At 38.7% G+C, this 22,383-nt stretch overlaps 2 protein-coding genes across 5 annotated transcripts in view; both read right to left on the bottom strand.

Moving 5' to 3' along the window:
• Positions 1–10,139, bottom strand: part of LOC126382360 (N-acetylgalactosaminyltransferase 6-like) — a 166,402-nt gene extending 156,263 nt beyond the window's left edge. For all 4 annotated transcript variants that reach the window (XM_050032173.1, XM_050032175.1, XM_050032174.1 and 1 more), the window contains exons 1-7: positions 9,966–10,139; positions 9,247–9,476; positions 7,011–7,062; positions 3,671–3,982; positions 1,646–1,828; positions 1,276–1,453; positions 464–581 (exon numbers count right to left, since the gene is read on the bottom strand). In XM_050032173.1, coding sequence (XP_049888130.1) covers positions 464–581; positions 1,276–1,453; positions 1,646–1,828; positions 3,671–3,982; positions 7,011–7,062; positions 9,247–9,471 — 1,068 coding nt within the window. In that variant the 5' untranslated portion in view covers positions 9,472–9,476; positions 9,966–10,139. The remainder of the gene's footprint in view (positions 1–463; positions 582–1,275; positions 1,454–1,645; positions 1,829–3,670; positions 3,983–7,010; positions 7,063–9,246; positions 9,477–9,965) is intronic.
• Positions 10,140–10,641: 502 nt separating this feature from the next.
• On the bottom strand, positions 10,642–21,151 carry LOC126382364 (N-acetylgalactosaminyltransferase 6-like). Its single transcript, XM_050032180.1, has 13 exons — positions 20,949–21,151; positions 19,231–19,445; positions 18,305–18,356; positions 17,624–17,935; positions 16,901–17,083; positions 16,143–16,320; positions 15,695–15,812; positions 14,432–14,548; positions 13,581–13,739; positions 13,008–13,070; positions 12,728–12,870; positions 12,067–12,178; positions 10,642–11,434 (listed from the first exon to the last, which is right to left on the bottom strand). The coding sequence occupies exons 2-13, from the start codon at positions 19,438–19,440 to the stop codon at positions 11,255–11,257; spliced, it is 1,827 nt and encodes a 608-aa protein (XP_049888137.1). The 5' UTR covers positions 19,441–19,445; positions 20,949–21,151; the 3' UTR covers positions 10,642–11,254.
• Positions 21,152–22,383: the final 1,232 nt, after the last annotated feature.

Genomic DNA, 22,383 nt, shown 5'->3' with positions numbered 1-22,383 from the left:
ACCTCGGCTCAGGGCGTCGTCTGAGAGGAAAAAAAAGGTATTTGACTAATGGCGTGATGACTTGGACGATTGCCGGAGAGACTGTCCGTTTAATACATAACATAATCACCTCCCACACGCAGTGGAGCAGTGGAGTATGCTTGATAGATTCTCTCCGGTAGATTGAGGGGCGGCCTGTGCCCAGCAGTGGGACGTATACCGGATGTTAGTGACATCGTAACAAATTCTGAGTTCATATCAAGTGGAATTTGCTTTCGGAAAATTCATGAAATTGTTTGTATTATTTTTAATTATTTTCAATTCCATACTTTTGCTACGGAATATTCCACTTGATATCAACTCAGAATCATGGTCTGAATCATCCCTCAAAGTTTTCGTTACGATGTCACTAACACCCTATATAGGCTGTAAGTTATGTAACTTAAAATTAGGAGGCGTCTGCAGGAATCGGAGCCATTGTTACCTTAAAACTAAGCTCGTACTGCTCTCCACCCCAGATATCAAGTCCAGGGTCGTAGCCGCCCAGCTCCCAGAAGAACTTTCTGGACATTGCGAACAACCCACCGGCCATTACTGGACTCCTGTAAATACAGAACACGAGGGAATGAGAATAAAACTAAAATAAAATACAGTAAGCTTCTACCGTGTGGGTTGTAAGGTGGATTACCAACCTCATCAACCTTAGTATCAGAGTTATTATTGATCCGCCAAACGCCCCTGACATGGCTCATGTAACGACTGCGTACTTACATCAGTAAGTAGTAACCGGGATCCGGTTAGTTTGCGGTTGCGATGGAAAATTCCACTTGATAGTAACTCAGAATCATGCGCTGAAAGCATATACTTAAGATTTGCGCATTTTTACTGCCGGGCACGACACATCACTGGTATTAAAGTTCTACTTGCTAGGGAGTGGAATTCTTTGCCGTCTTCTGTGTTTCCGAATGCATATAACCCGGGTGCTTTCAAGGCCAGAGTGAACAGGCACCTTCTGGACGAGCTCGCTCCATCTTAAGCCTCGTCAATGCCTTCGGGCAAGTCTGGGGCCAAGAGCAAACCCATCAAAAGTAAAAAAAAGTTAAACGCACGTTCTTTTTTTGATTACATTATGACATTTAGTGCATTTTTATTACATATCATTAACAGCTCCAACAACTCGCAGTGGTGCAACGTGGTATGCTTCTGGGCGAGCGAGCTCCATCTGAGACCTTGTCCGTGCCTTCGGACAAGTTTGGGACCAAGAGCATACCCATCATAGGTAAAAAAAAAACTTACTCAAAAGGCTCGGGCATGTTCTGTTCGTCCCTGGGCAGTATGGGCAGTCGCTTGTAGTACAGCTCCCAGTCGAACGCCCCCCGCGCGCCTTCGTCCTGCGCGCGGTACTCAAACGTGTCGTACGCTATCACGTCCACGAACGGACATACCACCGTCTTGTAGTTCAACGCTATTGGTTCTGTGAAATGAAAAAAGAATAGCATGACAGTTTGAATTTAGAACTAAATAGTCCAGCTTCTCCGGATATTACCGATTTCTAAGACAAGAGAAGACCCAGTCATATAGCCTATTGGGGGGGGTGAAGTGAGGTAAGCTCGCATTGGTGAGGGGAAGTGGAGCAGTAAAGGCAATATCAAATACATACACAGACCTAGCAGTGGCGGCAGCCAGTTGACGTTGGCTTCAGTGTGCGAGTCCAGCACGATGATGACGTCACCGGTGGCTTCCTTGGCGCCCGCCAGCCGGGCCACGATGAGGCCGCTGCGCTTAGCGAGCCTTATGACCTTCACCTTAGGCATGTTTTCTACTAAATATTCGTCCAGTTTTGAGTAGTCTGAAAATGAAAAAGTTTAGTGTGGTTATCTTCTTCTATCGTGCCAAACACTAGGTAACATAGCTACACTTAGAGTCGACATTTTTTACACAACGAACGTCTAATCCGCGTAAAATTACTGCAGATTCTCACAACCTGTATAGCCGGGGAAAAGAAGCTGCAAAGTCTCGGCACAGAGCCCTAGGCCCTAGACGTTCTTTAAAAAAATATATAAAATATTACTATACAATTTAGTAACTTGGCTGCCTAATATTAGTTCCCAGACAGTTAATCCTATGTATTCATATCTTCTAAAAAATCACTAACTTTATAAGAAACTTTTTTCCAAAGTTTCTGTTTAATTACTGTCTTAAACCTGCTCAAAGGTAAGACCGAGGAAGTATGACCGAGAGAGGTGAGGTAAACCTAACTCAACCGCTGGTGGGGAGCGGAAAGTTGCCGTTCTGTACGTAGTATTGTTTCTTATTCTATGACTACAGTGACAGCGGGGGTGAGGTAAATTTAGCTCGGCGCCCAATACGAATTAGTGCGGGGCGAAGTGTCCGTTATTCACGTAGTGTTATTCTTAATTCTATGATAGTGGGTAAACGACACATCCATTGATGACTAGTAGGACCACAGAGTAAAAACAAGTCGGATTGTCACAGATGATTCCAAATAAGTTCTAGAATTCTTCCACTTCTTCTATCGTGTGGGTTGTGTGGTGAATTACCAACCTCATCAACCCTGGTGTCAGGGTTATTATTGAGCCGCCAAAGGCCCCTGACATGGCCCATGTAACGACTACTTACGTATATTAGTAAATAGTAACCGGGACCAACGGCCTTCCGAAGCACGGATCATCTTACTTTTTGGTTAGTTCTCGCATTGTATGGACAACAATGCGCTGAGATATCGCATGTTGATTAACAACTGCTTCGCATACACCCATACAACTTGTAACACGATCTTTGTTCAAATGCAAAACGCATGATTGAAGGCTGAACTATTCATGTTTGAATCACGAGTCTATTTTCCGCACGTCTGTTGATATGAAATTGTTTACATGCGTACGGTCACGAGCATTAATATGTATACACTTTGGTACCATGTCACATTAACTTTTTGACAAATTGAACTGTAAGTCTCACTAAATGTCAAATATGTTAGTGCGATAGAGTCCCAAAGTGGGTACATTATATTGCTCATGACTGTACTCAATACTCAGTTTGTAGAACGCTTGCCTCTCACATTGAGATCGCAGGTCCGACTCCAGCACAGGCCCAAACTAATGATTGTCGAATTTGTTTTCGAATTCATGTTTGGATCATCGTGTTCAGCGGTGAAGGAAAACATCGTGAGGAAACCCACATTCCCGAGAAATGCATTTTCGGAGGTATGTGACCTAACCTGTATTGGGCTGGTTTTCCCTTGGAAGGTCAGACAGGCAGTCGCTTCTGTAAAAAACCGGATCTGTCAAATCTTCAGGTTAGGTAAGCGGTCCCTGTGAAAAACGGGATAATCTTTTGCATATTTTTTTTACGTGACTTATTGTAGATTTGCCGCAGATGGCATTAACTACTTGGCCGGACAAATGGGGAGCGCTGAAGGCTCTCACCCAGCAGCAGGGTGCCCAGTTGGGCGCGAACCTCGGCTCAGGGCGTCGTCTGAGGCAAAATATTTGAAAGAATTAATCGACCCTAGTGGGTCGATAGCGATAGGCGCTGAATGAGGGAAATCGTCGACAACGCCGGCGGGGTCGGTATGGAGGTCCTGAAGTGTATCGGGATCCTGAAGTAACGATCTTTTGCAGGCAAACAATAGTTACTTTAAAAAAAAGAAAATCAAAACTAGAGTTTTTACCTTTAGTACTAGCATCGTCGACTAGAAATATCTCCTTAATCAAATGCTCTGGCGACCTATACAGCACACTGAACGCAGTCCTCACTAACGTACTCCAATGCTCGTTATGGAATGGAACCACCACGCTCACAGTGGGCAGAGACGCTATGTACTTCCTCTTCTTGCACTTTGGATGCCTTATATCAGGTAGGGAACGGTTTATGGCTATTTTGTCGCTCAAGGCCCCGTTAAAGCCATTTTCAGCGTACAAAAGTTCTTCTAAATGAGCTAGTTCGGCTGGTAGATGAGCTGGCCTGCCCTGTTCGCCGAGACCTGCAAGAGAGATTATTCTTTTCTCAAAAATATCTTTATTCAGTAGGTAACATAGTTACACTTTGAATCGTCAATTTTTACGTAACGTCTCATCCGCCTAAAACTACTGCAGCTTATCCCAACCTGTATAGCCGGGGAAAAGAAGCTGCAAGAAAACCCTCGGCACAGGGCCCTAGGCGATAAAAAAATAAACTCTTTGAAAAAAAATAAACATAAAATATTATTATACAATTGAGTAATTCAGCTGCCTAATATCAGTTCTCAGATAGTTAATCCCATGCATTCATATCTTCTAAATAATCACTAACCTAAAACATAAATAGCCTTTAATCAACTGGAGGGGGTATGAAGCATACTCCACTACGCTGCTCTGGTGCAGGTTGGTGGCGTTGTGGCTATGGTTATGTTTTTTTTATCCTTCATCTAAATTCCGTGATTTGATTTTTCCTTTTTCCTATTTGCTTCCCTATCTTTGTCTGTGGCAAATGCACAAGCCGCGCGAAGTCAAAATTTAAGAAAAAAAAAAGTCGAATTCAGTGGTTCAGAACCCGAGACGGGAATCTAAACCGTGACCTAACGATAATAACCACGTGTTCTTTCAGCTGAGCTATCAAGGCAACTCTCCTGTAAGTATTAAGGTACCTAATAATATTTTTACGATCCATTACACACATTATTCCAAGACCGTTACAGCCTACGTTTTATCGTTTTCACATTAAATGGTGTTTTTTTCTTCATTTACATCTTTTTACTGTTTTGTTTTATTTTTTCTTTAGGCAATAATCGAGCGGGGAGCCCCGGTTCGAACTCCGGACTTCGACCAATGAGTTATTAATTTAGACCAATGAGTTATTAATTTATCTTAAGTGCACTTTTCACTAACACAGGTGCCTGGACCATTATAGACGGCGATACGGCTCGTCACCTATCACGTTGATCCAACAAAAAGCTCGGTGAGGTGTGGGTACTTAGTTCATCTTACGATGGATGTACCTCTGACTACCCCAATCGGGATATAATCGAGAGATTTGTTGTGGATATAGCATCCCCCCCCCCCCCCCCCCCTTTGTATTTCGAAGTCCCGAGTCAATACAAATATCAACAAGCGTCTGAAGATATTCCAATCGACTCAACCCCCTGTCTTACAGCAGCTTACTAATACCATATTCAGACTGAATTCAAGATTCTGTACATACATATAGTCATATACATACATAAAAAACTCAAACTAATCTCTATTTCCCATCGGGATAAGCAGATACTATGGAATTCCATTTGCTTCGATCCTGACACACTTCTCTTGCTTCCTCAATATTCATCAATCGTTTCATACACGCACGCCGGGTCAGAGTAGACCGTACGGTACCTTTTCTAAGGTCATCTCCGATTTGGTCAATATACGTCCTTCTAGTAGTAGTAGAATGAGTGATAACAATAAAAAATAAAATAAAAGAAATTCATTTATTTCGGGTAGGTACCCATATTGGAAGATATAAAGAAAACAATGTCAATTAGGTATGTCAATTTAAAATTAAAAGTTACAATCAAAAATTTTTAAATATTAGGAAATAAAGATAACTCCGCCACGTAGTATGTACTATTACATTTTGTGATAAATAACACTTAAGATATATTTTAGGCTTTCTTAATCAACTTAATTATAGTTCCTTATCTAGATTATACCTACCTAATTTCGTCATATTATATTTTTTTTTGTATAAACTAATTGATATGTTTAGCTCGCGGTTATTTTTTTTATCTTATCATTTAGATTGTCATGTTACTAATCCTCAATAATACCCAATTTTCCAATTATGCAGTGTTTTACTTTTGGATTTTTAATTTCCCGCCAAATCCGAATTAATAGGTAGGTACAACTTCGTAACACAAAAGGGGTTGTTACATTCCCCTTTCCATCGGACTAGATACGTCGAGGTCACGGGTGGTTACTATGGTTCCTCCCCGCCAAGATGCTCGAGATCGTGGTTACCATGGTTACTCCCCACCAACTAGCTCGAAATCGTGGTTCCTCCCCGCCAACTTGCTCGAGATCGTGGTTACCATGGTTACTCCCCACCAACTAGCTCGAAATCGTGGTTCCTCCCCAGCAACTCGCTCGAGATCGTGGTTTCCATGGTTACTCCCCACTAACTCGCTCGAGATCGTGGTTACCATGGTTACGCCCCGCCGATTTGCTATTAGACTTGACGCATCTAGGCCGGTAGACAGGGCAATGTAATAATCGCTAAAGACGTACATACATACAGAAACCACCATGTTCCCCGAAGGGGTGGGCAGAGCCACAAATAATCAGAAGACTATTTGCAGCCACTTTTGATACATAGTCCTAAGATGGATAATGATGAACCGTATGGGGATAGGGGATCAGCCTATCGCCTATATAGATTTATCATTTTTGGTAGGACGCTAAAGACGTATCGTCTATTAACGACACACAACCTCTTTCTTACCGTGTGCGAGCGAGACACAGCCCGCGCGCTCTCTCCCTTAGCGGCTTACGACCATTTAAAACTAAAGTAAGACCCAGACGGGGTGAAGTCGGCGCCCGATTGCAATTGGTGCGGGCGGAGAATTACCATTCTATACATAGTATATTCTTCTTTATTCTGTGGTTTGGCTTAAGGTTATGTTCAGTTATACACAGCCTCCTCAGTTACAAACAGTCTCGGTGGTCTAGTGGTTAGAGCGTTAGGCTCACGATCTGGAGGTCCGGGTTCGATTCCCGATGGGGACATTGTCGAAATCACTTTGTGAGACTGTCTTTGGTTTGGTAAGGACTCTTCAGGCTTATATCACCTGATTGTCTGAAAAAGTAAGATGATTCCATGCTTCGGAGGGGACGTTAAGCCGTTGGTCCCGGCTATTAGCCGTAAAATTACCTCCACCAACCCGCAGTGAAGCAGCGTGGTGAAGTATGCTCCTCACCCCCTCCGGTTGATTGAGGGGAGGCCTGTGCCCAGCAGTGGGACGTATTTAGGCTAATTAAATAAAATGTCTTGAAACTTACCCGTCCGTTGTGCCTCGTACTTTATTTGAGTATAATTATGCCAGTCTATTTTCTGAAATTAAACAATTATTTCAGTAGAAAGTCGAATTTAACCTTGTGTTTGTTGTGTTTGTAAGACAACCATCACTCTTTCAGTGGCATTGTTTACCTGCTGGGCTGGGCATTTGGGCCACCATAATGTAATAATTATAATTTGTTAATAATGTAATAATAAATTTCCGTGCCTCACTTAGCAGGGTGCACAGAATACCAGCGTCGTGGCTCGCGCCGCGGCTTATGCTGAGTGAGGCCCTTTTAAAGGACACCACCATTGTTGACCAGTCCATACACAAAATTACAATTTGCGTTAATTTATTTGTACTCTCTTGTGTAAGTTGTTTTTATTACGTGTTTTGATTGTAAGTTATGTGTTTTGTTTTTTATCTGTTGCTGTGGTGTCCCTTTATAATAATCGTTTCTTTCTAAGACGTAGTGTCGCCGATAGGAAACCTTTTTGATATGTTTTACTTTTTACTTCTTTTATATATTTGAATTTTGATATTATTTTGTTTTTCTACGGTTTTGACATTACAGTTTTGCTCTAAAAACTCAAACCGAATGGTTTCATTTTCCACAAGTAGGATAACAAAATTACCTACCTACAATGTGGGACTTTCCACACCACATTCCCCAAAAATTATATAGATGGCGCTGTACAAATTAGTCTTTGTTTAACCTTCTAATTTCATATATGTATACCAGACATAGTTTTATCTTTGTTTTTGTGTATAAATGATGACCCTTGTTAATACACCCAGGCACAACACATCTTCCACCCATTATTATTCTGATCAAAATAAAGAGAAGCAACATAATTCTAAACCATATCTGATCCAAATATCAAGCAACAATTATTTTTATATACATTTCTGCCATTATATTATATTTTTGAATAATTATGTACCTGAGAAATGAGAAAATTGGTATTTTTAGGAAATGTAACCTGGAAAGTCCTTCATATACCTACTGCCTATTATAAAAGAACAATATAATATTTCTATATATCTAGTCTAGACAAATATAAATCCTACAGGTATTATACTTATGATTTTCTTTGATTTTTAATATATGACTAATAAACGCACTATACATGACTAATTTAAATTAATAAAATATGGAAGTAAAGGTCTACCTAAAAAAAAACGTATGAATTCATACCTATAATACGTAATTTAATTACAAAAAAACTATCAAACATACTATGTTTTACAAACCTTCATTGTATTGTTCAGTGAATAGAAGCCATTTTCGTCCAACTAGCAAATAAGAAAAAGTTACAAAAATACTATGTATTTTTTTTAAATCTTTTATAAGGCTTTGAACACCCTGAGTGATCATGCCAGCCGCATAGGTGCTTCAGCATATCCTTTAACCTTTTCACGGACAGAGACCATGGGTCATTGATGATTCATAATAGGTAGTATGGAATCGGAACGTCCACAAACGTTCTGTCCTTCAAAGTGTTAAGCAAAGGATTGCTCTACCAGTGGGCTTAGCAGCGTAAGCACGCGACTCTTTCTCGCCGCGACAGAGATCATCTGTCTCTTTCTGTGCAGTACTGTGAAAGAGTGACGGGTGACGGCGAGAAAGAGTCGCACGCTTACGGTGCTAAGCCCGCAAAAATCATAAACTGAAATAAACGCGAAAATGATAGTGGACCCTAGAATATCACTTATAGTAGGATAAGGAAAGGAGAATGACAATGTCACAAATTATTAAATGACTCTAGATCTCTCGCTCAAACCTCATTTCAAGCAACATAAAATGTTATCTTCTGTCCTCATTATTTGTACTAATCAGATCGCTTGCATAGGAAATTTAATTGTTGAGGTGATAAACCACTTAAGACATAAAATGCACTCAAAGACAAACTTCAGTTTTATCAATATACATACAATAAAGTAATAATTATAACAACAGAGGTATGAAACTGCATTTAAATAAATTAAATAAAACATATAAGTAATGGAGTATGCTCCATACACCCCTCCGGTTCATTGAGGAGAGACATGTGCCCAACTGTTTATGTTATGTAAAACATACAGTTGATAACTTTTTCTGGAGTCTGTTAAAAATATGAGTGACGAAAGAGTTAGAGTTTCCCATGATCATTGGGAATAAGCATTTTTAATGTATTTTTTTATGTCATTCTCATGCTCTATCAAATAAATAAATATAATAGGCATATAAATCTTACCTCTAAATTCTTAGGCACAAAATAATCTTGATTATTGAAAGGTGCATATATAAATGCCTTAATAGATTTAATTTGCTCTTCTCTCGCTTTGCCGTCCAGGTCCTGCATTGATTTTACCAAAAACAACACTATGAGGATGAACGTCAGCAGTAGAAGATTCCGGATATGCAGCAATCGCAACATTAGACGGCATAGCCGGAGCATGACCATCTTGTGGACAGTCATTTTTCCTAAAAATTAAGGATTTGTTCAGATTTGTTTATATGTATACCTAAAAGGGGGTTTCAAATATTTCGCATAATATTTTACTGCTGTGATAGCTTAGCATTTATGTTGTATATATGTATCTTCTTATTATTAAGTACACACTATTTTTTTTTTAATTTCTTAACAATTAAAAATCCGTAATATTACTTTCACTCTGCCGGGGGTGAGAGTAAAATAGGTACTTTAATTGTAAATGATAATGTATACATTCATTGTCTTCCACAGGTTTATAGACAAGTTTTTTTAACAGAGCAGGTAGATAAACATTTAAGGATCAGTAAGAAAATGGAATACTTATAATACTTTGTTTTCATACAAATAAAAATAAGACTAACATTTAGTTATAACACACACAATACTTTTCGTCTTTCTGCTTGAACCGCTAAGTTTTAACAGTGAAGTATAAAATGTTTTATTCAAAACAGTTGTTTACACAAATCTTTGGCACTCACCTGATTACACAGTACAAAATATGTAACAAATCCAATTATCCCGTTAAGCTCTTGAAGAAATCTTGAAGAACACAGCTAACTTTGTACATTTCTTTTATTATATTGCAATACAAATAATGTAAATCGCAATTATTTAGGTACGTTCTACAATACAACACGACAAGACGACAACCATTATTTTTACTATTTTTTTAGTCGCTCCGCCGGTTTTATCTAACAGTGTTGCCGCTTTTTAATAATTTTTAACCAATTTATGATTATGATAAAACAAATATTTAATTAAAAACAAATATAAATAAAAAAGTAGGGAATAATATTGTGTTAGTACGAGTCTGTTCAAGTGGTATATAATTTGAATAGCATTACGGGAAAATGTATGGAAAATGTAGGCAACACTGCGTGCCCAACTTGGTAGCCGCCGTTGAGCCGCCGTAGCACGGTAGCAATGATTACCATTATTTTTGGCGGTAGCATAAAAAACTAATCAAACTTTTATTTAAGAAGTAAACTTTAAACATTATTTTTTTTATTTAACTGTGTACATATCAGCATATTACACAGTATAACAGCATTTATTCACGATTTACGCAATAAAAAAAAGAAGTGCGTCCTACATCAAGTTATGCGGAAATCAGCCCGCGAATCCCAACAGGTTATTCTAAATAATAAAAAAACATTAACATATAACAATTGGTATTTTATTTCTGTTTATGTAACATTTCATAATTTGAACCAGCGCAAACATGAAAATCATCATAAAAATTACAATACTCTTATATTTAACTTAGTCTAGGAGTTGTCATCAATTGATATGTAAGTATAACATGTCATTTCATTCAATAAATAAGTAGAAAGACTCATACAAAATAAACACTAATAAATATTGGATACTTTTTATATGATAACAGTCATTTAGCATATTATACATATACAATTGGGTTATTTAACTATTAAGTAATTTAAGCCTAGCCTTGAACATAATTTAAAAAATCGCTGTCGGGATGGGGTATGTTATCAGTGTTTTAAATTTATTTGTATAACAAAGCAGGGTAACTTAAATTTGTATATTTCTCCAAAAGTTTCTGCACGGTTACGCTACCGCGCGCTACACTCCAAGTAGCTTGACCAATAGTCATTAGTCATACGCTGATTATCTATATAGACAGCATTCGAAACGCGTGGTTTATACGTAACGCACCGCGCGCGATAATGCAACCTGTGCTATATCCTTGGCCAGTATTTATCCGTTTTGTCAAATAATAACTAAATTAAATATCATCCATTTTTATTCATTCTTTTCCATAAACCGGGGGCGGTTCATCCCACTGCTTCATTCTTTCGAGATCTACGTCATCGACGTCCCACTGCTGGACCATTTTGCCATATATACACGGGGATATATACACCCTCTGCTTTTTTATATCCCACTCGAGACAACTCTGGCTATTGTGAGTAAACGACCGTGTTTCCTGAAAATAAAACAGGGGATTTAAAAGTTCATACTTAAGCATTTCACCTAAAACCAATTCCTTATTTTGACGATTGTTTGACATAACAAAGTTCCTCGCTTCATTAGATATAGCTTCTATGAATATAGATATTCTTCTGTGAATTGAGGAAACACGACCACAATGTGAAAATATTATGCTGATTGGCCAAAATTATCCTTTTAGGTTACCTAGTGATACAGGCAGATAATTTAAACAAACAGGGACAGACAGACACAAGACAGCAAGGCGGATACACTGTTGCCGCCTAAAACATGGCACCATCTAATCAAGGCATTATAACAGCGATGCTCTTTCATATTCGCACGCCGTGTTTCTATAGTTAATTAGTTATCTCAGTTACTTAAGATTTAAATTAGACTTTAGGACTTTTCGGAATACATGAAGTGGTATAAGTACAGCAGATTTGACGCGAGGACGATATTTTGTTTAATTTTTGAATGCAACTAATATACAATATATAATCGAAGACACTAGGGCTATTATACCGATTTTTTTTACCTTCCTTGCGCAAGTTATGTACTAGACTTCATAGAATAAGACTACAGTTTGACTTTGTAGTAATTGTAAAACAAACGTTTTGCAGTACTTACGCTATCGTACTTCCAGAACTGGTTGCCGCCGCCGAGGTGACACGGAAACAGCAATATTGGACTAAATTTCTCGGCATTTGGTACGTCCCAGCACACGTTCCGCTTTTTCAACCTAACAAATAATAAGTTTTATGTATATAAGTACACATCAAATACATACATAACCAGACAAAACGTGTCTAGAGATAAGGTTGGAGATAGTAAAGTCCTCTTTAACAGCTGACACTGCAGCATGCTGCCAGCATATCGTGCGCGACACGATAAATAAATTAACGCTATTGGCTAAACAATGATAGATTTTCAAGTTAACAAATACCCTTGCGGATAACTTGTGATATGGTTAGAGTCGCTGTAGATTTTATTAAATATACTCATAGTGGTACTACTTAGGCCTCATCCATCTTTTTAGATGATTTATACAGTGCCTAGGAGGCACTTTTTTCCTAGAGGGTTCTAGATGGACGTGAGGCACATGACAGCGCAGGGTTCGCTCTCTTGGCAGAAAAAAGGGCTAAACAACACGAAATATACTCATACATACATAATATCACATGTATTTTCCGTTGGGGAAGGCAGACCACGGAATTCCACCTTCTACGATCCTGAAACGAAACCTGAAAGAGGCTAATCAAAGTCTACATTTTATTATAGTCAGTATTACCTGATGTCCTTGTGCCAAGACACCATCCAGTCCTGGTCAGGGTCGGCGGCCCCTGTGCCATCACGGCACGAAGTGAGCATCAGAGAAGCTTTTGGTTTCTTGTCAGAGGCGTCTAAACAATAGTCCTCAGCGGGTACCTTTATCTGAAACAGGATTTTAATGCTTACACCATACTAGGTAGCCTTTCAGGGCAAGACAGGAAAATCAGGCAGGCAAATAGTTTCCTTATAATATTCGACGATAGTTGAAGGTTACTGCTATTATTGTTAGAATTTCTTACCCTTCCAGAGGCAAAAGGTTTTGGTTCCACAGGAGGATATCTCTCGACAAGATCGAACGCTACCTGAAATAAAAAAAAATACGTACATTTTACAAACTTTATTTTGCTTTACTAAATTGAGGAGTGCCAAGTATTTATACTTATTTTATTCATATTTTGTAACGAATATGTTTCATATTCAGTATTAATATTAACGAAATAGATTGCTACTTAGCACTAACACCGCTTGTTGTACTCTTTCCATTTCTTTTTTGTTATGTAATTCTAAATTTGCTATGTGTGCAAAAAATATTTCTTATGTTATGTAAGGTCACAGTATTTTCAATACAGGATAAAATTTGCATGAAAATGTGTGCGTTTTCTATATCCTATTTGAAATTTATTTGTGTTGTCCAATCAGTAAACAGTATACAACTTATCGTCTAGAGCCCCTAAATGGATTTCCATGTGGTTCATACTGTCTGCATCTTTCTAAGTCTATTGATAAATATTGTATCATAACGCATAATTTTGATTTTTAGCCCGTTTTTGAATTATTGCGGCCAACTGTGCAAAAACCTGTTAAATACCAACCTTCGTGATGTACCATCTGAATGACTTGCATTGTAGCTTCTGCCGCAGCGCCTTCTGTTCCGATATGTCCCCCGGATCTACCTTGAGCCAGTTTGGACGACGTTTATACAGGTATTGAGCGTACTCATCCATCCATACTTCTGCTACTCGCCGATAATTCTGCAATAAACATAATTATAAGAAATTTTATCTACAACTTTACAACTTCCTTATTCCTTTTTATATATCTATAGACATCCAGCAAAAAGTTATATATTCGATTCGATAATGTATTTATATATAGGTCAAATGAAACAAGTTTCTAAAATCTGATTGGGGTCATTAAGTTTGGTGGTTAAGGTAAACAAACCTAGCCACAGAGATCTTCAAAATAAATACGCACCTTACTAAAGTTAAATTCTCGGGGAAGTCATAAAAACCGATAGACGGTTTATGTTATTTACATGTTCAGATCACACGAACACGATGGATAATGGGCTGTTCACATATGGTTAATGGTATCCAACTTAAGACTGTGGCGGACCCACCTAGTTGGCCAGCTAATTCCGCCCACATGTACCAGATGGCGCCACATTAAACAATGCAGTCGTGAAACGCGATATCGAAGATTACACGGCGAGACGCATAATACAATTTCCAACATGACACCGTTGGATCGTCGATCCCTAGTCACACTATCAACTTGTGGCTAGCGGGGTACTATGCTCTGTTCGATACCCCGATAACATCCTTCGGCGGCAGCAAACCCTTGCTGCCAGACTTTGTATATTTTTTTCTTCTTGTGGCTGTACCCAGTCCCCTGCCCTCCCTAATAGAAATTTCTGACGTGAGTGTACGTATGTACTGTATACCTTGCTAACAAAGTCGTAGGGTCTTGGGCTGGGGAACAGCGCCGGGCCGGGACCGCGGTAGATGTGTCCCACCCGGGAACATGGAGCATCTATCAGCCTGCCGCCACACATCCAAACCTAAATGTAGAGCAAATAATATTGTATGAAAGGTAGGCAAAGAGTTAGCTATGAATAGTAGAGACAGACGAAAATTCATCTGGCTGAGTGAGGGGGGGGGGGACATGTGACATGTTATGAGACGTATACAATAAAAAAGGGATGGATTATGTGAAAATAATCATAACTTCACATCGTCATATAACTACCATCACTCCCATAAGGTGAGATTGTGACCAAAGACGTAATCAATCAATTAATCAATACTTCTTTATTTACCTACTAGATTAAAAAAAAACAACAAAACAAATCAGAATTATTTTAATATAATTTCTAAAAAAATACACATAAATTAATTTCAAATATAAACAATAAAAAAATAAATTAAACTCGTCAATAAAATAGGTATTCCATTCATGCAATTCTAAGCTGGAACGAGCAACATTAGTATGTTTTTAATATTCTCTTCATCTGTTATCCGACTCTACGCCTTTATTAGTTCTCCGTTTAAACAGGCAGTTGGTTATATTTCATTCATGGAACTTACATTATCACGCGACGTGTAGTTTCACAATACTTCGGGTCTCGCTGCACAACATCTTTCAGCCTATATGCACCCTGCCACCTACTCCCTGCGAGTTCAAGACGGTATTACACTCCACGATATTACGAGAACCTTTTTATTTGTCAGCTCCCGCGGCATAGCAGCCACGCCGCGCGCGGCGCGAATTATATCAATCGTTGTGTCTATTTGTCGAAACCCTAATAAACGAAATATAATTCGCGCAACGCGCAGCGCGCTTGCCGTAGAGCCTGCGGATAGTCAAATAGCAGTTACGACCATTTGTCGACGCGACACTAGCACTAGATTTACACACGGGATGCATCACACACGCACGAATCAAATTGACAGGTTTTGTTGTATTTTTGCCGGTCCCGAATGTATGTGTAATATACAAAAAAAAACCGCGTCAAAAATATTTGAATAAAATATTACTGCGAAATGAAAAATGTGCAGGTAAGGTGAATGATTATATACCAACAGCAGTTTGTAGCTTTTGTGATTATAATTTTAAAATTATGTACATAAATGCGGTAAAAGGGGGTACCTATAGCAGCTATCACACTAGTACAGTATAAGGGTTCTTAGAAGATAAATCTACTTACCTTAAAACTAAGTTCATACTGCTCCCCACCCCAGATTTCAATGCCGGGATCATAGCCGCCTAACTCCCAGAAAAACTTTCTAGATATGGCTAGATAACCGCCGGCCATCACTGGACTCCTATAAACACAAAATATTAGTTTCCTAACCTATTGCAAGACTAATACATTTTTATCCGTCCATCATTTCATAATATTTACCCGAAACATCAATTCATCGAATTTGCTTTTTCGTAGAACGAGACAGAGCGCTGCGGGGCGGAAGGCAAGACGGAATCCTTCGGGGAAACCTCCCCCCTATTATTCTCTAAAAACGTAGCATGGATAATGCTTTACCGACAAGAGCGTGGCTCTTAAATTAATGGTGATGAATGAGTTAAGGTTGGTAATCTATCAAATCTGTCTGTCAGAAAATAGCTTAAATTTTTGCTTAAATTAAATCTAGACTTACTCAAAAGGTTCGGGCATTTTCCTCTCATCTGCGGGCATTAAAGGCAGTCTTTTATAATAGAACTCCCAGTCAAACGCTCCCCGAGCGCCCTCATCTTGCGCGCGATACTCGAACGTGTTGTAATCTATTACGTCCACAAACGGACATACCACTGTCTTGTAGTTTACTGCTATGGGTTCTATGGAAACGAGAAACAAGAAACAAGAAACATTTATTGAGAAACATTTATTGTGTGTGCATTTATTGAGAAACATACCACCTGTTATATTTATATGTATACTACATCCAAAAAAATGGCAGATATGGCAGAACATTTGTTATGACTACGTAATATAGTTTTACATTGTTTAAATACTGAAATATGTAACATCTTTCAAATGACATAATCGATTTTGTGTCTGCGAAATAATATTTTGGTAAAATGTAGTCATAAAATTTGTTTTGAATTACTTAAATAGGCGAATCTTGCATGCTTCTTCCATTCCTCTGAATGAGCATCTGGATGTCGTAGTAACTCATATATTGGGAAATGTATTTTCGGAGGTATGTGACCTAATTGGCAGTTACTTCGGTTTATATAGCCTTCTGTCTAAATCTTCAGATAAGCAGACCCCGTGAAAAGTGGATAACGAAGAGGGACCCTTGTTTTTTTTAGGTGACTTGTAGGTTGCAGATTCTCTTCAGGTGGCATTAACGTAGCTATTTAGCATTAACTTGCCTTGGAAAACTGAAAGATATAATCAAATACATACACAGACCTAGCAGTGGCGGCAGCCAGTTGACGTTAGCTTCGGAGTGCGCATCCAGGATGACAAGGACATCACCTGTGGCTACCTTGGCTCCGACCAGGCGCGCGTTGATCAGACCGCTGCGGTTCTGTATCCTCAGCTGTTTGACTTTCGGCATGTTCGTTGCAAGGTAATCATCGAGAGTTGGGTATTCTGAAATTGGAATAGTAGCAAAAACTGGCTGGGATTGGTAGGGCCATAGTATTATATTTATACTATTTCTTGTGATGAAACTTGATGTACGTACTATATAATAAAGAGTACAAAGCATCTTAACAACATGACAGACTGTTTATTTCGTTCTAATGTCCCTAGGGTCCAATGATTATAAACTTTAAAGCTATTTCAGTACTTCACAGAACTCGCTGCCTTTATGCAACCTCAAAGGCTAACTTTTGACGTTTCCTTAAATATTAACAATGGCTATTAATTCATTCATAATACCAATGCAAGAGGCACTACTATATCGCAATTGAGGTACATCCATCGCAAGATGAACTAAGTACCCACTCGTCACTGAGCTTTCTGTTAGACCATCGTGATAGGCGGTGAGCCGTATCGCCGTCTATAATGGTCGAGCCAAATGTGTTAGTGAAAATTGCACTTAAGATAACTCATTGGTGCAAGTCCGGTCAAGTTCTGTCATTGGTCAAGTGGTGGTATAAACAATAATGAACAAAATACAAATCTTACGTTTGGTACTGCCATCGTTGACTAGAAATATTTCCGTGATCAAATGCTCAGGCGACCTATACAGTACAGAGAACGCGGTCCGCAGTAACGCGCTCAAATGCTCATTGTGGAAGGGAACCACCACACTCACAGTGGGCAGAGAAGCTATATACCTCCTCTTCCTGCATTTTCGATGCCTTATGTCAGGCAACGAACGGTTCAAAGCTATTTTATCGCTAAGAGCACCGTTGAAACCGTTTGTAGAATATATTTTCTTTTGGTATGCAATCGTTTCGTTTGGTAAGTACGCTGCTTTCCCTTGCTCTCCCATTCCTGTAAGTAAAGGGATGATTGCGTGAAGGGACTACTGGTTCAAGTTCACCAGAAAATGGGATCATGGAAAAACATAGAAACAACGGATCCTGACATGTGAAAGGGGTCTGCATTTACCCAGCGGAGAATGATAAGCAATTATTGGTCTACAACCAATAAGATCCAAGCTCACGACACTTTATTACCTTGTTAACAATGAATTGCCTACAATTTTATTTCGGCTGTTATCGTTCATGTGTTTTCGTACACATAAATATGTTTATGGCTACTTCCATACCATGTTTCGTTTCGCCGTTTAAAACAGTATGTGATACTTAAATCCAGTCGACAGCTTGCTTATTATTCCTTATTGAAATATTGTTATCTTACCTGTGCGTTGCTTTTCGTATTTTATTTGAGCATAATCATGCCAGTCTATTTTCTGGAATTAAATAAATAGGTTTCATTATTCAGTATTATTTATTACCTTACATGACCAAACGTGACCCAGTTTTTCCATAGAAATGAGAATCCACTTCTGGAAAAGTCCAGTAATCAGTAACCGTAGCACGGCACCCGTATATTACGCGCGATGCAATATGTGATGATTTTTAAATTGTGTTCCAAATAGTTTCATTATAAAACTAAATGAAATACAATTATTTGGAATTAAAGATGTAGGTTGCTGTAAAATCCCGAAATACGGGTTTATTTTAAGATTTACCAAACAAGTATGAATTGACTTTTAATAACCGGTCATTTCGTACTTTAACCAACTGGCACCTGCGGGTTTAGAACCGTAAGCACCCGACTCTTTCTCACCTCGGCTTACATCACCCGTCACTCTCTCACAGTACTGCACAGAAAGAGACAGATTATATCTGTCGCGGCGAGAAAGAGTCGAGTGCTTACGGTGTTCAGCTCGCTGGTCAATATTAAAAAAGAGATGTTTAGACGTAAACGGCAGATGGCCTTCGTGGTCCAGTAGTTATGCGATGGGCTCTCTTTCCGGTAGTTCTGCTGGGTTCGATTCCCGGTGTGTAACAAAATCACTTTTACCACAATTACTTGGTAAATCTCAAGATTTACTGCATATATGCATACGGCTCAAAATAATAGCTGACTTTTATCAATACAACCATACACTATTCGTTAATGCGAAGAGTCTAAACATATTGCAAAATTCACAAGTTACACAATAAACGCAAAAATATGGGATAACACTAACTTATCTTTCTACTGTGAGTCGCAACATGGTTGCTTTATCAGCAAATAATACAAAACTATGTTAAGTAAGTAATAAAACACACACTTACTTGAGTATTTTGTGGCACGAAAGGTTCGGCTTTAATAGAAAAAAATGCCTTCAAATTGCCTGTTTTCGCTTTAGCTGCTACATCACCAACAATTATTATACAATTTAAGATGAAAAAGCCGAGTATTAATAATAGCACGAGGTTCCGTATGCGCAGTAGTCGCAAGATTTTACGTTGCAGCTGAACCACTAACAACTTTAGCAGAGACATCTTACCTAAAATAAAAAATAAAGATTAAAATCAAGTAATTAAAGTATGAAAAAAATCTTAGGAGAGGATATGTAATCAGTGGCGCATTTTTTATACAGTGAAAAGAATAGTGCTTTAGGATTATTGGTTTATATCTTGACGATCGAGTCGAATGGTCAAATAAGAGACTTTTAATAAAGAGGCCCTTATTATGTAGCCAACATTTGGAACAGTAGCTACAAAACTATTTTATAATTTCGGGATGAATAAAAATATTGAAGACACAGTTGTTGTGGTCAAACCACTAACCAGCTGGAAAAAAAAACGTAAGTACAATTATTGACCGGTACGTGCCATATTATTTTGTTAGTCTCTGGCTCGATTCCACACGTCGCACTCGCTTTTTGACAATGACGCGTTTGTTGATTTTTTTTGCGAACCTCTTTCTAGCTACCACGGACCGCGAACCACTGGTTGGGAACCACTACTTTATAAAAACGTACAAAACTTGCGCCATCGGAATTTCGTATGCATCATCAAAAATTCAAACATTTCAAAGCGCCGCTTAAATGCGCGCTCATGTTTCGCGTAGCTAATAGAGTCGATTAATTTACCGTGTCGCGCGATTTGCGGGTGCTGTGCTACGGCTACTGTATACATTTTGAAAAGTTCATTTCATAAAAAGATGTGCCTGTAGTTGGCGGGCTGCATGCTACGGGGGCTGCACGGATTACATTTTCGCGCGCGACGTGATACAGGTAATACTGCGGGTTTCGGCCATTAGACGCAAATGGAAATAAATAGGTAGTAGGTATGTAGATAAACATCGTTGAGACTTGTAGGCTCTGCACGACCGCACCGCGCAGCGCGAATTATATCGAGGTATTCAACCAATAGTCGTTTGACGTCCATTTACATAGATAGCATTCGTATCGTTTATTGGTTGAAGCGCTCAATATAATTCGTGCCCGGCGCGGTTGTCATGCAGACCCGGCAGCGATATACATACGTCGCGCCAGTACACGTAAACTCCAGCCCGTGTTTCCTTATGGGGTGGGCAAAGCCACAAGTAGGTAATCAATATACAATTTAGAGCCACTTTTGATACTATCGGTAGGAAGGACCTACCTATAATACCTACATGTTGCGCTGTTTAATTACAGTCTATTTAATGGTCCATTATGGACTCGGTACCCGTGCCGCGGAGACTGAACGTAATTATGATTTTTCTTCGCTCCCAGTCCAGCACAGAAGCAAATTTCAAATATTAATTATGCCAAACTTCCTTTACGACGTTGAATGCGATTATCAAGCGAAAAAGATTTTACGACAGACACTCTTTCAAAAGGAAAATACCTACATCCCATCATCTCATTTTGCCTTATTATACATACCTATGTTGTCTAAAATAACAATAATTACAATACCTACATTACTGTAAATATCATTTTATGTACCAACAAAGTTTACCAAGTAGGTACTAAGTAGATAGGTAACTATGTTGTATTGTATTGTTTTCTTGGACTTACTTGGGTATGTTTAACAATCTGTAACAAATTCAATTCCCCGCAATAAACTCACACAAACGTCTTGGAAGGTTGATTTTATAAATAAAACTGCAATTTTCATTTTCTTTACACAGAAGACGGCGACTATTTTCTCATTAATTCGCCGGTTTTTGATTGAATATTTCAATAACAAATCTGACAACCGCACGTCACACGTCAATCAATTTAGCAGGGATGTCCACTTCGAAATAAATTTACCCCAATTACAACTTACAAGAAAATTCCCTAAAAAATATAATAATAAAGTATGGACAAATCCTTGAAAAACTGTATAATTAAATAACGATGTTCGATAATTGAACCTTCTAGCCTTAACAGATCCCTCTACAATCAAAACCTTTAACCGATTTCAATATTTGATTTCGCGGAGTAAGTGTAGAGCCAGAAAATTATTATATCACAAACTAGAATATTTATGTATTTCGTTGAAAAAATATGTCAATAATGACTATAATTTTACCATTTTAAGGGAAAGTTTTAAAAACTGGTAATATTATTTACCAGCTACCAACATTACAAATCGAACAGATACTTTATCGTACCACATACTAGGCAAAAACCAAAGACTGATACTAGGATACTAGGCCGCTACTAGTGCCACCTAGTACAGACTACACATAAATGTAATGCAAACAATTTTTTTTTCATTATTGGCTTTTGCACTGCAAGGGGACGGTGAGTAAAATAATAATAATTATTATTATTTTGTCACGGAGCGCCGTAGTAAATAATGGCCGGAAAAATAGAGAGGACTGAGGGGTGTTATACGGTACAAAACTTAAGACAACAGGCCTGAAGGTGCCCAGTTGGGCGCGAACCTCGGGTCAGGATGTCGTCTGAGAGGATTATATTTAAAGAATTAATTGCCCATAATGGGCCGATAGCGATAAGCATTGAATGAGGGAGATCGTCGACCCCGCCGGCGGGGTCAGTATCGGGATTCTGAATCAGCTCGCGACTACAAACACTGTTTTCTAAGGTGACTAGAGTAGGTAATCGGGTCGTCAGGAATACTAGCATTATCCCATTTTCATAGAACAGAAGCGACTGTATGAAAATCCAAACCGCGAAGAGAAATCCAGCCCAACAGAGGACTTAGATTACATAGGTACATCTGAAACGCATTTCTCGTGAATGTGTGGGTTTCATTCAGGATTCAAACATGAATTCGGAAACAAAATTGAAAATTAAAGATGCGACCTCGCGTCATGATTAAGCGGCTTTTCTAGTAAGTAGATTAGATAGGTACCCAGACATTGTTATGTTGAAAGCGTGTAAAAAGTAAATAAGTACATAATGGGGTTATCATTACGCCACATTTTACGGTAACGAGTTTGTGACAGTTACATGTCCAGCATTCTACCTCGACGACACATCAGCCCTATAGTCACATAAT

Source organism: Pectinophora gossypiella, chromosome 4 (genome assembly GCF_024362695.1).
Source record: "Pectinophora gossypiella chromosome 4, ilPecGoss1.1, whole genome shotgun sequence".
Taxonomy (NCBI): domain Eukaryota; kingdom Metazoa; phylum Arthropoda; class Insecta; order Lepidoptera; family Gelechiidae; genus Pectinophora; species Pectinophora gossypiella.
The sequence above is the reverse complement of the archived record's forward strand: the minus strand, read 5'-3'. Positions and strand labels throughout refer to the sequence as shown.